Here is a 15,313-nt window from a genome sequence, read left to right on the forward strand (position 1 = left end):
CACTTAACACCGCCTCAGCCTCAAAGATATGAATGGCCCCAGCAAGGTCATCAGAGGTCTGGGCATGCTCCAGCTCTTTACAAGTTAGACGTGTACTTTGCTGAATCAAGGCTGTGGCTCTTCAAGCTTCTTGTCCTGAATAGCACAGTACTTTACTGTATTTGTTCGTGTGATCCTGGAGTTTCTCACCAAACAAACCCCTGAGTCATCCAGTCTGGTATGAACCAAGTAGTGGCTCATCAGCCAAAATTACCAGCAAGCGCTTTCATCCAGTTCACCACCTTTTTTCCAAAGGAGAAGGGAGACAGCTGCTTGAGCAAGGAGCAGGGCCAGACAGCTGGACGCCTGCCGAGGCTGTCCAGCAGCAGCCAGGATCTGGCCCTCGGCCTGCCTGAGGCGGGACACCCAGCTCTGGCCGGGTGTCCAACAGAGACCCTCCAAGCGTGTGCGTTTCTCCTGCGCGGTGCCCCCAGCGTGTGGCTGGCTCAGGCTTTTCCTGGAAGGTCTTCCAGAAGCTGATGGTGCACGTGCCCCAGCATACTGGCATCAGCTCTTGTGTGTTGACTCCAGTGCCTCGGTGTGTGTCATCACACCGCCTGCTTTCTGAGTACCAGCTTTTTCTTCCCTTCAGGGCTCTCGCATTAGCTCACGAAGTCATTTCTCGGTCATTTTTGCTGAAACCCAGCACGGGTTGAGCTTTTTGGATGTCCCCCCAGGGCGGCAGGCCATGAAATGCCACCCTCGGGTCTGTCATTGTCACCTGGGGCCCTTGCTCACAGGTTTATGCTGGAGCAGTACTGGAGAGAGTTGGTTTTCCTTAGCCTTGGTGTTAGCATTGTGCCAGTCCTGGTGTCACGGTGAACATTACTGTCAGGGACCTTGTATTTATTTCCCTGAAGAAAATGCTGAATATCATCAAGTCTAACAGCAACCCCTGCGGAATCCCACCAGAAATATTTTCATTTGATAGAAATTCCCCGCTGATGCCTGTGTTTAGAACTATCATTTAACCAGTTCCTAATCTTTTTAATGTATGCTAGAGTAAAATTATGTGGTGTTATTTTTTAATCAAAGTGTTATCTAGTGTTAAATCAACTGCCTTGCCAAAATGCAGGTAAGTTCCCTGCGTGCTGCTAGTTTCTCTAATCAAGCTTGCAGTTTCAAAGTATAAAATAAGGTGCTTTGTTTGTTTTCTTTTTTTGTTGTTTTAAGATCTGGTTTATGTAAAACCGAGTCAATTGACTGACTTTAATTATATTCTTTTGCAAGCATATCATCTGGCTTCTTTGCAAATATGGAACAAATATTTACCAAACACCTCTGCCTCTTTTTGAATCATTAATAACAATTCTGTCATCTGTAGCCAGTAATAGGCGTACTCTGGATTATTTTTTTTAATTATTATTTTAATTTGCTCTGAGGACTACTTGAATGTCACATGTTTGTCAGGCATAGATTTTTTCTCTAAGTCTTCATCTTCCCTTTTCATTTTGCCATACTTCACAATATTTAACATCTGCAGAGATTTGTCAAAAAAAAACAAAAAACTTTTTCCTTTTTTTTTTTTTTTTTTTAACCCAAATTAGTCAGCAGGACGAAACAAAGCCCTTACAGCAGAAGTCTTAATTAACTTCCAGCTATGCTGAAATGAAGAAAACGAGACTCCAAGCCTTGTCCTGAATCCCGTCACTGTCTTCCATGGAAACTAAAAACATTCCAGTTTGGGCATAATTAGCCAACCTGGTATTTGCAATGCCTCTAACTTTACTGTTAAAAACAATACCAGTCTGACCCATAATCCATGAAAAATACCACCTTTTTGCTTTTTTCAGAGATTGTCTGGTCAGGAGGGGGGTCAAAACAACAGTCTGCAGCAAGTCATATGTCTCCACATTAATCCACACAAGGAAGTGTCTGTTTCAGTTATTTCCAAATGAGGAATGTTTTCTTTAGAGAGGTAGCAAATTGATTTTCCCCACATGGAGCATGGGATATCTCATTTCCAAAACAAAACTTTGTGAAATGGCTACACAAGTCGGCTTTCTCCCCATGGGTTAGAGCGCGGTGTGGATCCTTAGCGTGGTGTTTGTGACCGCACGGTACTCCAGGTCAGCGCTGACATGGTCAGTTATACATCCACGGAGCAGAGGAGTTGCAGAAAGGAATAAACAAGTGTTTGGATTTAGAAAAAAAGTCTACTAAAAATAGCTTTAATATTCAAATCATTTTATGTGCAGCTTGTGTAGGCAAGAGGTGTGTGTTGGCAGAGGGGGTGGGTGACCTCCAGAGGTCAAGAACATTAGTTCTTGGTAGGTGTTCATCTCTCACTACCGTGGGTGTTCTTGGGAGCCTGTAGAGAGTGTCCCCCAACTCAGTCAATAGTTTTGTTCCCTAAACAAAGGGCTGGGGTGTTTTAGCCTAGTCCGATCCTTTCCTTCATCTTCCAGACACGTAAAAATTCTGACTCTCTGATGCAACACTACGTTGGTTGCAACGTGCTCCTGCCCACCAGCGCTGCTCTGTGTGCCAGGGCTATGCATGCCCCAGGCCCTATGCCTCGAACGCTGTTTCCAGGAGGCAGCAGCTTTTAAATAAACTTTGAGGGGTGAAAAGACAACAAATGAAAGACAAGATCCTGAACTTGGGATTCAGAAAGGAGAATGAGGTGAAGGAAGAGACAGAGGAGACGAGGAAATTAAGGAAGCAGCTGAGACTCCAGAACAGGATGCAAGATTAACTAACCTTTGGACAGTTATTGAGACTGTACTTAAAGCTAGCAATATGCTCGTCTGAACTTTCAGATATTGCAGAATGCCAGAAGCCCCCTAGAGGGGTAAGTGTTAAAACCATTAAAACTGTTAACTTTCTATTCATTACATTTTAAAAGGTGCAACATGTAAGCATGTTTTTCAGCCAAGAGCTAACTTTTGCCAGGCTGCTCTAGGGATGTCCTCAGCAACCAGCTATTTGCCACCTGCCAGCAGGGATGGTTGGTTCGTGGATGATCTGGAGACCTGGGACTGTGCTTCTCACCGTGACTTTGATGGCCAGGCACCTCCTCTGCCACCTCCAGCTTTTGTTGGGTACCTGGCTTATGAGGAGCTCTGTGATCTGACACGTCCTGCTGCTTCCACCTGCCTAAGAGAGAGAGTCTCCTAGTCTGCTCTGTGTCTGCCGCTGAGGGCCAAGCATACTGGTACTGCAATGTGTGTGTGTGTGAGGGAGAGAAAGCTGAAAAATATAAGGACTGGCACGGTGCAAAGGGATTCTCCAAGGAGGTGTTCTCTGGGGTGTCTGACACCTCACAGAAGGAGAGGAGAGGCTGTTGATGCATTTAGCAGGTGTGCTGCAGCTTGTCTCTTGGGAGCACAATCCTCTTGTGTAACCAGCACCCCAGCGTGTCTCTGTTCATTAACTTCTCCTTGCACCCTCCAGTGCGCCACCCTAATTCCAGCTTTGTGATTACTTCCTTCATGCTTGGGGCTGATCCGGCTGTATAGGCCCACCCTAGGTGTAGACCCGTATCTTCCCCTGGACCTTCTATACTGGTGACCCTGGACAGTTCTACAAGCTTGGGCTTTTTTTGTATTGTCACACTTTTGTAGTTGGCAAAAGTACTTTTACTCCTCTTCATCTTTCCATGGGAGAGAAAACTGGTCACAAAATCACGCTGCCAAGCAGATTCTGGCTGCAGTTGTATGACCATTAGCAGTGCTGAGCAGCTATCCCGGTAAATGCCTCAGCAAAATACAGTGATGGCCTTTCTTACCTACTCCTGTCTCTTTTTCTCCTGTTTTTGAAATGTTTCTGAGAAACTGGAGTACCAGCAAACAAGAACAAAAGTTGTATCTGTAATTACTTAGGCAGGTCAGAGAGGCCTGGAAAAGGTGAGAACTTTGATCTCAGACGTTATGGTTGCTTAGATGTTCTCTGGAGTAAGTAATGTGGAATGAGCAAGGAAAAGGTACATGTTTTAGGCATGAGTACAGGGCTGTTTACTTACATGGTTTGCTGAGCAGCCAACAAGGTCCAAGGTTATTTTGGACTCGGCATGAGTAAGTGATCCAGGTATGACAAATGAGGTAATGCATTCCAGGCTCATTAAAACCTCTTGGCTACACCACTGATTTTGGCAAAGTGCCAACATAGCTTGACCTCAGCTGTGTGAAGGCCACTGTTTTTTTTAACACCCTCCCTATAACAACACATCTCTAACATCAAAGCATGTGCATCTAGAGAACAGTGTTATGAGAACAAGTGAACTCAATGGACTTCCAATGATAATCAGACTCCCTAAAAATACACATAGATATGGTTCCATTGTGAATGACCTGCCAGGTTACCCCAAAACTGTGGTCGTTGTCACTTGACTTGTTTGTGCACCCCGGGGTGTCCGTGCATACATAACACTTCGCATTCTCAGGAGGGACACGGCTCAGGTAAGGCTGGCTTGATAACAGGGAAGATGATATCTCCACCTATCTTTTCTGCTTCCTGGGGATGCAGGTATTAAAAAAGCCTAATGGATTTACTGTCTTCTGGTGGTGCTCTGCACTCTTCCACCATATGTGGTGGAAGATATGTGGCTGATGTGGGCATCTCCCATGGATCTCATTCTTTGCCTGCCCGGAACTTGGCATCTCTGTGTTTAGCCCAGAGCTGGGAGTTGAACTTGTCAGGGAGCCTTGGAAATGCTCCTGTTTCCCCCGTCCTGCTGAGCAGGCAGGATGTCTAAAGGCTGGGGAGCTGGAGGCCATCGTGGCAGAAGAGCAGTGGCCACAACACTGCAGAGCTTTGGAGTGGGGCAGCACTGGAGCTGTCTCCCTGCACTCACTTTCTGGTTCTGGTGCTCAGCAGGCAGCTCTCAAGAACAAGCTTTGGGCTTCCAGATCGCTGGGTCAGCATCTTCCTGGGGTAAATTTAGGTCAGCACAGGTTTGCCAGTCTACATCTACAGGTAATTTAATTCTCTGTGCTGTGCATAACACGGGGTTTGCATTTAACCTATCAGGTGTGTCAGTTTGTAAGAAAAACATGTGGGATGTGGCTGGTGTTTTGGTACTGCAGAGTTTAATCACCGTTTGGGGAGGAGGAGGCAAGGAACTACTACAGTTATATTACATCAGGTACAAAACTTTTTTCTTTTAAAGGCAGGCGTATGTGTGAGAGTGAGGATTTGGCACAGAGGAGAAGGTGGCAGCTTACAGACCCCAGCTTTCCTTTCACTCCTGTCCTGTGAAGAGCAGGGCTGTGTGCTCTTACTTTTGCTCACATGTGGGCAGAAAAGGAGATTCTGCTCAGTCTCAGCGGGCATTTGGAAGGAGCTCAGCACAGCTGTAGCCCGAAAAAGTTGTTTCCCTTACTCTTGGCTTTTTCTATCTGGCTATTAGTCCTCCTCATCCTCTCGTTCCAGGAAGCCCATGTGTAGGGGAAGAAACAATACAATACAGGTAGGAGGGTTTGACTGCCTCCTCCTGCAGCTTACCTGGGTACCTGAGAGGCTCGCTCCACATGCATGTGGCTGGATGTCACCCAGGCAGGCACGGGAGGAGAGCGATTTGAACCCAGAGCCTCCAGGCTCCTGTGACGCCATCATCCGGAGCCATCATCCTCTTCTCTCCCTCTCCACTGGCACAGCCATAAGCTCTTCCCTCTTCTCTCTTTGCCTGCCCAGCCTCTGCATCCCGCTCAGTCACAAGTTAACCTGACTGCAGGCAGGGGTTTGTGTGACCTGTGGTGGCTACCTGTGTACAGACAACATCCAAGGACCCTATCAGACAAGGAAGAGGAAGCAACATTCCTGTCTCTGGGCAGGGCCCTTTAAATAATTTTCTTTTCCCTGGGAATTCACAGCTGAGATGGCAATAGGACGTATTCCAGAATGGGAAGAGTTGTTAAGATACGGTTGTCATCGTGGCTTGTGTAACTGTTGATACTGGTGACATACACGTTTCACACACTTTCGCTTAATCAGAAGCACAAGACTTTTACTGAGCAGTGGTTAGCTGAAAACAAAGTCCACACCGCAAGCATCCTAGTTAATAATCACCCCTTTTGTTCTTTACTGTTAGAAACACTTGCGGTTGGATTAGGTCTTCATTCACCTTGCATTCTTGCTTGATTCCATGTAAAAACCCACTGCACGGCCCCAGCTCCCTCTGCAAGAAGCAGGCAGTGCTGCAGGTGCTGGTGGTGGTTTCACTGTGGGGCCAGCCGGCTGGTGGGCTCCGAGGAGCAGGCTTAAGTGGCACCAGCCTGATCCACTGCGCAGGGAAACGAAGCAGCGTGCTGATACGAAACTGGCGGCCGGGGACAGCTGAAGCAGTCCCTCAGCTCCTCAGCAGGTGAAGAGATGTTGTAAGGAAGATAATTTCATGTGCGTTGCCGTTTGCTGAGTGAACCTGCCGTTTGCGTTGACTGGCAACATGGGAAGAAGGTCCTTGAGTCAGCAAGGATCCTTGGAGTCATGCACTATGTAGAGGCATAAACACTTACCAGCAGCACAAGGGTTCTGGTGGACGTTTCAGTAATCCAGTTTTCCCCTCTTTGAGAAACATCAGGAAGCACAAAGAAAGGAAAAAAGACACAAATTGGCAAAAGTGACCGTCAAACGTCCAGGAAGAGCAGGCTGTTACTTGCACTGGTAGTGTATCATCCCTCTCGTGTGCCTGTTCAAGGCACTTTGCCTGAAGAGGTGGCAAATAAATGCAAATGTTTTTCTGCACTTATTTATTCAATTTTTTTTACTTTAATTCACTTTGCTTTAATTCTCACCTTCTGGGAACAGACAAGTTACCAGTTCTCACTGGCACAAATGCTTTCAGGAAATGAATTTGAAAGCCATATGCGCGAACATGTAAAGAAATTGAATTGTTTCAGATATTCTCAGGTATTGATGCCATAAGTCCCTCTCCAAACAGAAAGCAGAAAAAAAAAAAAAAAAACAAAGGATATTCCCTTTACTATCCAGTCCGTATTCAGCATCCAACGTTATCAGGAAAGCTGACTGAGATTAAGCCACAACATGTTCACAAAATTGCTTTAAAATAATTATGAGTAAGAAACTCAAGAAATCTGCAGTGTGCTCATGAATATGTCATAAATGAAACAAAAAAAGAAAAAACAACCATGTGCCTTGTTGTAAATTATTTGTTCAGTCCCTGTCATATTTTCTTGCTCAAGAGAACAAAATGGATCTAACTGAAATATAAATAATCTTCGAATAATGCATTTATTTATAATGATTTAGGGAGCAAATGTTAATGGAATTGTTTCAAGTGCGACTGGAGCTATTTCAAAGGTTTTCTTTTACAGAGCAGATATTAGAGGCAAGGGCCTTCTCTCTTGGTATTATCTCCAGTGGCTGCTTTTTCGTTAATTGTGCGCGCGGTGCTGCAGGCACTCCCTGCCGCAGCACCTCGGCAACTGGGGCAGCGCAAAACCTCGCCGTGGTCATGGTCTCGTGCCAGGTCTGCCGTCGAGGGCTCCAACGCAAACAGTGTTTGTATGCAAGCTCGATATACCTGGAATTCAGTAACAAATGCCTTTTTGCTTTTAAGGCTTTTAGCAAAACATTAGGAGTGCTTTATAGTGCGATACAAAGTACAGTGCCAAAACTCAGGATAACAAGTATGTTTGGAAAACATTGAGCCTTGAACTACTTTATTTGCTTTAAAAATAAAGAAATAAATAAAAATAAAGAAGAATAATTCACATCCAAGCATATTTGGTCCACGTTGAACCCCTCTCCCACTGCCAGTTGGGCCATGTCAGGGACCCTTTCAAAGGCTGGGCAACGTTTCCACGTGTGCGCCGGGGCGCAGCACATGGAGGAACCACTGCCATTATTCGAGTGCCCTTCCAAGCAAGGTACAAGCGCTGGGACCGGCCGTCGGCAAGGCCTCACAGCTCACGTGTGGGCCGTGTGAGAGCAGCCAGCCCCAGCACGGTGTCAGTGGTGGGGACAGCGACCTGGGCCTCGAGCCCTCGGTGCCTGCCCCAGCCCCCAGAGGCGCTCGCCCGCTGGTGGTGGCCGGTGTCAGTGACACTCATGGCACACCGAGGCTCCCCACTGCGTGGGGTGCAGTCGCATGCTGGAGCATTCACGAGTACAGATAGGAATCAGGCAGATGTTTGTCGGCTGGAATGGGTAATAATTTCTTTATCTCTTTGTTTGATTTTGCATGCTAGCCTCACATGACAATTTCAAAATTGCTTTCTGCAGTACTTTTCAATGAGCAGAATGAGCTTGGCTGGAGATAGATGGAGATATTTCTGTAGGGAGATAAACATATTTTTATACATACACAAATAGGGACTCGCAGACGTACACGTACATATATTTACTCTGTGTCAGTGCTAGGGGAAGAAAGGGTGAGTCTTCTGGACTTTTTGGTTTTAAACCCAAGACTTCTATTTTTGTCAGAGCAGACCACATATGACACTGTTATTCAAACTAGAAAATCAAATTAGCACCCTTTATTGTGTTGGCAAACTAATTAAAATGTAAAATGTCCTGAAACCACTGGCTTACTGTGTGACAAATGTAAGATTAGAAACAATTAGAAGGCACTCAAGAGGTTTGTGGTGTTTAGATTTCTGACATTGTTCTAATCATCCCTTTAAGTAATGAAAACAATGGTTACCTAGAAATTAAAGGTTTAAAGGAAATTATCTTCTTCAGTACAGTCATTAGTTAATGATTGTTTATCACTTTAAATGTTGCCATAGTAGTCGGAGGCTTATTTTGAAATCTGAAAGCAGGCAGGACACTTAATAATGAAGAAACATCTGCTTCATCTCTTATTTCTATATGTGGTCATGATTTCTATTGTAATATCGTGATTGAAAGATGAATCTGATATTTTTTTATGATGATCCATATCCCATTCGTAGTGTGGCTCAGCATGGCCAGGATTTAGTCACTGTTATTTCAGAGCTGTTTTATCTTAAAAATTGGACAAAACTGAAAGTGATTCATGTTAATTTATACGTGTGGTATGTAACCCTTATGAAACAATCAATCACTTATTTCAGTACTTGTCAACTTCTAGAGCTAGTTGTTACGTTTTTTGATCCATTTCAGGACTCAGGGGTAATTTAAAAAAAAAAAAGAAAAACTTTTTTAGAAGAACTTTGACAAGAGTGACAGGGTATATAAACATTTCTTGGAGCTGTAAGGAATTTCAATATTTCAGAACATTTCCAAAAACAGATGTTTCCCAAAGTTGGAAATAGTAGTTAGTCCTCTTAGTTGAAGATTGAAAATAATAAATGCAGCAGGCTGATTAATGCAAAGTTACCTATTAATATTCTATTTTCTTCTTTTTTGTACCATGGAGAAATATTCGTGCTCTCTCTCCCAGTCCTTCAGAGACCAGTGTTTGACTTTGTATTAATTAGTTACGTGAAAGTAGAATAGATTAGCCTTGGGGAATATGATATAGAAACGTATAGTGTGTCAAGATGTAACCCATGGAGGACGGGAATCTCGTAATAAGCATTTACTGTAGACAGATGTGTACGTTTCTGTGACTGATTGTAGTGGAATTATTTATTATGCTTTCAGCTGTTAAGAATCCAGTATAAGACAATGTACTCAAATTGTTCTCCATTAATTTTCAGCGCCAAATCTTAAAGGCAGACCACGCAAAAAGAAGCCTTGCCCACAAAGAAGAGATTCATTAAATGGCATTAAGGATTCCAACAATAATTCTGAAAGCAAAGCTGTTGCCAAGGTAAATCACTTAATAATATTCTTTTCAGTACATTCTCCTTTTTTAGATACAGCCTTGCCTTTGTTTCCCAGAACGCTGTTTTGAATTTAGAATGTAACTTATTTTCTTGGGGAGATAAATGTAATTTTTTTTCAACAGTTTTATTCTTCACGTTAAATCATGTCTGTGTTCAAAGTTACCAGTAACTATAATCGCCTAACAACCTAATGCTATCAGTGTGTTGGTAACTGGTAGTGCTTAAGCTTTCTTGGCACCACTGTTAGTTTTCACATTCTGTGACACACAAACATAGTTTGTGACAGTATCTTCAAATTAAAAATAAACCAGGGAGCAGCTCACCCTGTTACAATGCACTTCTAAATATAAGTTTGAAGATAAACAGAGTATGAAACAAGAGCTGCTTAAATAATGGTTTCTAAGAAGCACATACAAATGAGATTACCCTGATGTTACGATCTTGACTTAAAAAAAAAAGGGGGGGGGGGGGCAGTACAAACGTTTAACAAAAGAAAAAAAGAAAAAGACTGTTTCTTTAATACTTGGTGCTGAGCTGCATATTCAATCCAAGGTTCAGCGTATGGAGCCTTCTGTATTTACTGCAGTGCTTAGCCTATACTGCTGGTAAAAATTGGATCGTTGGTTTGTGTTTATAGGCTTATCTCTTAGGTATTTGGGGGTTTGTGTCTTTTCCTTAAAGCTAGTTAAAAAAATGAGCTTCTATAGTGTAATTTACATCCTATTTTCTCAGTTGTTTGTGTGGTTTTAAATAAGAATTTGATTTTCTCTTAAAAAAAAGAAGTAGCACAAATGTCTTCTTTCAAGATGATTTAATTTGAAACTGTAAGATGCAAAGATGGAAAATTACTTAGAGCAGTACTTGTAGATTTTTATCTATGACAGAACTTTGTCACTGTGATACTTTCTAGCCCTTGCTAAACGTGTTTGCATAGACTGAATGTTTAGGCCAACTCCTCCTAAGTCCATTGTTTCACTAAATTAGATGGATGTGTATCTGGAAAATGCTTCCATTGTTGTGACCATCTCCTAAGGAAATACAGTGAATCTATAGATCCATTTACGTTCGTATTGTTATAGGCAGTGAATGTCCTGGGAGATTAGGAGGTTAAAGAGGTCAAGTGGAAGTGTTCTGCTCTGGGTTTCTCATAGGAAGGCAAATTAAATTCCACCTCCTCCTCCTCCCTAGGAGTTCAGTTAAAATTGTGCCTTCTGTTGATGACGATAAAAGAGGCTGAAGTTCATGATGAAGCTCTGCCCTGAAGTCACTGTTTCTCTTCTCTTTGTGCCCTATTGTGCTCGGCTGGAGGCCGTACTATCGTATTAGACAGGCGTGGTAAAAGGCAATGGAGCCTGGTGTGTTGAGTTGCGGGGTCCTGCCAGATGCTATAGAGTTTGCCTGAATGTTTTTGCTCAGTGGAGGAATGTGCAAAAGCTGCGGTGTGAAAATGTCTCAATTTGCCTCAATTCCCCTGCCCCCCAGCCATTTCTAATGTTAAAATATTACTAGGAAAATGCAGCATGGGCTGTGTTGCCAAAGCACCCTGGCCTGTGGCATGAGCAGTTCTGCCTCTTTAGCACCCGACTTATAGGTATTAGGTAATTAAAACCAACAGTCGCACTTCATACCAAATTGTTTATCCTCTCTGTTTATATTTGGGTTCACCCTACTAGTCAAATGGGAGGATATTTCAGATAAGAAGTAATTCTGCCTATTTATCTAGTCATACTGTGCTCATCATTGTGCAGATATTAATAGCATTAATTATCTTGGCCAGCTTAATTTCATTATAAATAATAGACGTGCTCGTGATATAATGTCCTTGCATGTAGTCACACTGACTTCTCTGTGGCTCTTTGCATCAATCTGTGTCTCAGAGCCACAGATACACTTCAATAAGAGGGGGGCAGTGAATCAGAGACCCTCCAAAGCAGATTTATTGCACTTTCTGGAGACCCTGCCAACAGGTTTCAGGGGGAGTGTGTTTGGCTGGGGGGAGAGGAGACCCACCTACAGGCTCCTCATTTTGGGGAATAGCTGGGGTGTTAGGTCATCAGCTTAGGCTTCGTGTTGGGCTTCACCACCAGTTTTTCTCCTCTGTCCTTGCTCTACCTCTGACGAATGCTGGCAGTAGGTTCATGAAAAGCAAGAGCTGAGAACTGCTAGATTAAATGGGACAAATCCACTTGTGTCAGACACTGAAATGTTTTGGCAATGGTCTTGGCCGTGTTCCTGCTCCAGCTAAAATCCCTTTCAACCAGAAGTTGTGCTGCTTTGATCCTCAGCTCGTGGCACCCAGTGTCTGACAGCAGCCTAATTTCTGGGGTGGTGGGGAGAAGGCCGTGATGGAGACGCGGTGGCTGTAGGGTTTGGGCAGGGGAATGGCAGAAGTGGCATTCTGAAGACTGCGGTTTTGAGCCTGTCAAGACCAACACAAACCACATGGTTATAATGACTTGCTGCATTTGTGTGCTCAGCTGCCAATGACTAGAAAGCTTTGTACATTCTTACAATTTAGTTTTCGTTAGGCATGTTTACCTTGAGCCACGAGCAGATCGTTTCGTGGGCTTTTACTGTTACTTGATGCAGAAGAGCCTTTGGTTCGGTAGGAGGAGTCCTGAGCCGGGTCCAACACGTGTGGCTTGTTAGAGCAGAGCCGTAGCGGGACAGACAGTGCGGTCCTGGCCCTGCGGCTGCTGCCAGGGGAAGTGGCTCGTGCGTGTACCACTTCTTGCTTTCGGTCTCGTTGCTGGTTGCTGTCTCCTTTTTTTTGCCTCCCGGGAGAGATCCCTCCCAGGCTGGGCCATCAGCCCAGGCAGGATCAGCTCTGCTGGCGAGGCCGATGTCAAACTCTTCTCTCCGGCATTCCCAGGAGCCTGGAGCCTTTCACACCTCACATGTCAGCACCGCTGGACAGGCTTCTGTGGCTTGTAAGCTCCAGCAAAACCCTCGCTGTACCTGCAAACTCTTCTCACTTCATGCGCCCGAAGAGCGTTCCCATTCAAGGCGTGTAAAAGAGCACTGCAAGGCTTTTCACAACTGGCTGATAGGACCGTTTCGAAGAGCTGAAAGGATTAACTTGTTAAACATGGAGATTGTCCCCAAATGAATCTACTCATTACATCTCCTAGTGTAAATGCTAAAGTAAATCTCTCACTTCATTTATTTGGCAAGATCTGGGAAATTAGTTTAAAAGTTGCCAGGATTTGCTTTTTCTGTGGCCACAGGTGGCCTGGCACGCTCTCAGACCTGAAGATTTATTCTGAGAGCCTCAGACATTATCTGATTGAAACTCTAAAATACAGCTCTGTAGTGGTCTGCTGCGTGTGTGACCTCTGGCAGGAGAAAACAAGCACACGGGCGTAGCCGGGATGCTCACCGGGCGTTTGACCACGGATCATGCCCTTGTGGTGGAACAAGCAGAAAGATGTGCTCAGATGTTCCCAAAGCCCGTCTCAGCACACAGCCAGCCTCTCCACGCTGCAGCTCTGTGCCTGTTGGGGCATTAGCCCTCGGTTTCATTTTGGATGTGTTACTCACACCGAAGCTACAGCGCAAGAGCTCTATCTCCAGTGGAAATTGAGCTCTCCCTTTCTAACGGAGTCGTTTCTGCTTTCTGAGAAGACCAGAGAAGAGAGCAGAGCCAAGCAAAACTCTGCGTTTGGGGCCTTCGTCCAGGTCTTTGCCTTCTAGGAAGACTGGAAACTGTGCTCAAAGCACAGTTTCAAAGGGAGAAGGTCGGTCTCTGTTCCCTGGTGCAAATCTGGCGCAGCTCTCACTGACTCCAGTGCATTTGTGCTGGCTTTACACTGGTGTTATCCAGAATGGCATTTGGCCCTTTGGGTTGTCATTAATCACTGGGCACGGCGTTCATTCATGTCTCCTGTCGCATGCAGGGGAAGTTCCAGAAACGAGGCTTGTGCCTCGAACATTTGTGGATGAAGCATTGCAGCCTTCATCAAAGCTTCATTGAACCTGACACTACTTGGAGGCCTTTCTTTGCATTTTGGCACCTTTGAGATCCACAGGCGCTTTGACCTCTCTTCTCTGTACACTGTAGAGAAGGACATTATGTGTAACACGGGGATTTCTCACTCCCAGTGGCTTTTTTTATACATTACTTTCTTTGTTTCCTTTTGTCTCCTTAGGAGTAACATCCCTTACCATTAGTTTGCTTTCAGAGAAGTGAGCTTTGATTTGATTTAGCATTCGTGCCCAGGCTGCCTTTGCGAGCATAGTTGAATTGCCCAGTTCAAAAAAAAAGGAAAAAAAGAAAACACTCAGAAGGTGGAGATAGATAAATAGACAGATTGGCCCTGCCAAGCCAGTGGGCTTCACAATTAAAAAATTGTTCCCAGGTCCACTGAATTTATTCCAAATTTTACCTTGCAACACATTTGCAGCTCAAATTAAAAATCCTGTATTTAATGAAATTATGGGTTTATACTGGGAGTGCTAACCCAGTCTTTGGTAATGCACTGAAAATTATGACAATATAATCCAAACTTTACAAGTGGAAGCTGTTAAGCAATTTTGCAAGGAGCCAAAGTAAAAAAGTCAAGGGATTACAGTTCTGAACAGAAAAGTGGAGTGAGGAAATCCAAAGTTCATTTACTAGGAAAAAATTCCTATTAACTTCATTGGGTTTTGGATGAAACCCAGGATCTTTACAGAAGTTCAATCAGCGAGCGTATCTATTACCGAAAGGCAAAGCGTGGTGTCTTGTGCCATAGGAAGACAATATCTCTTTGTAACGTGCAAGCAGAGAATATTGAGCAATACAGGAAGCGTTCTTCGGGAGTAAGTGACCAAGAAAAACCCTGCAGGAAGTCCATTTTCCAGTCCCTGCTGCATTTCCTGGGAGGAACAAGCCCGTACCCTGCGGTGTCCAACGGGGAGTTTTTAAGCAGCATCAAGTATCTTGGAAAATTGTGGCCACATCTCCCCTCCAGCATTGCCTTGTCCAATGTCTGTGGAAAACTATGGAGACAGCTAACCCTAAAGCAGTGCGCTTTGCAAAATTAACACCTTGGGGAAGTATAAAAGAAAAGATTTTGCTTTCCCTGAGCCTGAACACAGGGTAGCTTTATCGAGATAAGCATAACAAAGACTTTCCAGTGGTATGTTTGGTGTTTGTTTACAGCATTTACATAATGCTCGTCATAGCACTTACCTAAAAAAAAGTCAAGTACCCACAAAGCAACTGGTATAGAAGTGGGGAGGACGAAGGAGTTGGTGGTTGACTTGGCCAAGAGCCCCTGCCTTCCTGTTGAGCGAGATACACTGCTGCCCTCCCGGGATGCCAGGTACTGCCCTTATGGTCTCCCTGCTCGCTCCCAGAGCCCCAAGGACACCTCTGGGTTTGGGTGTGGAGCTGCCAGAAGGCTCCTCAAAGCGCTTGCAAGCACCGAAGGGAAAGTGCAAATCCACAACGCAGCCTGTAACCATCTCCGCTACCTGCCAGTAGATGAATTCCAGGATTTCACTGGAAACGGATCGATCCCATCCTGGACATGGAGTGCTTGTAAACATCAGTTTGCAAGGTTCTGCTCTTTTGTTTT

At 44.6% G+C, this 15,313-nt stretch overlaps 1 protein-coding gene across 4 annotated transcripts in view; it reads left to right on the forward strand.

Annotated features, from left to right (window-relative positions):
• Nucleotides 1-15,313, forward strand: part of ARID5B (AT-rich interaction domain 5B) — a 106,658-nt gene that overhangs the window by 61,898 nt on the left and 29,447 nt on the right. For all 4 annotated transcript variants that reach the window (XM_032191100.1, XM_032191101.1, XM_032191099.1 and 1 more), the window contains one exon: nt 9,624-9,736. In XM_032191100.1, coding sequence (XP_032046991.1) covers nt 9,624-9,736 — 113 coding nt within the window. The remainder of the gene's footprint in view (nt 1-9,623; nt 9,737-15,313) is intronic.

Source organism: Aythya fuligula, chromosome 7 (assembly GCF_009819795.1).
Source record: "Aythya fuligula isolate bAytFul2 chromosome 7, bAytFul2.pri, whole genome shotgun sequence".
NCBI lineage: Eukaryota > Metazoa > Chordata > Aves > Anseriformes > Anatidae > Aythya > Aythya fuligula.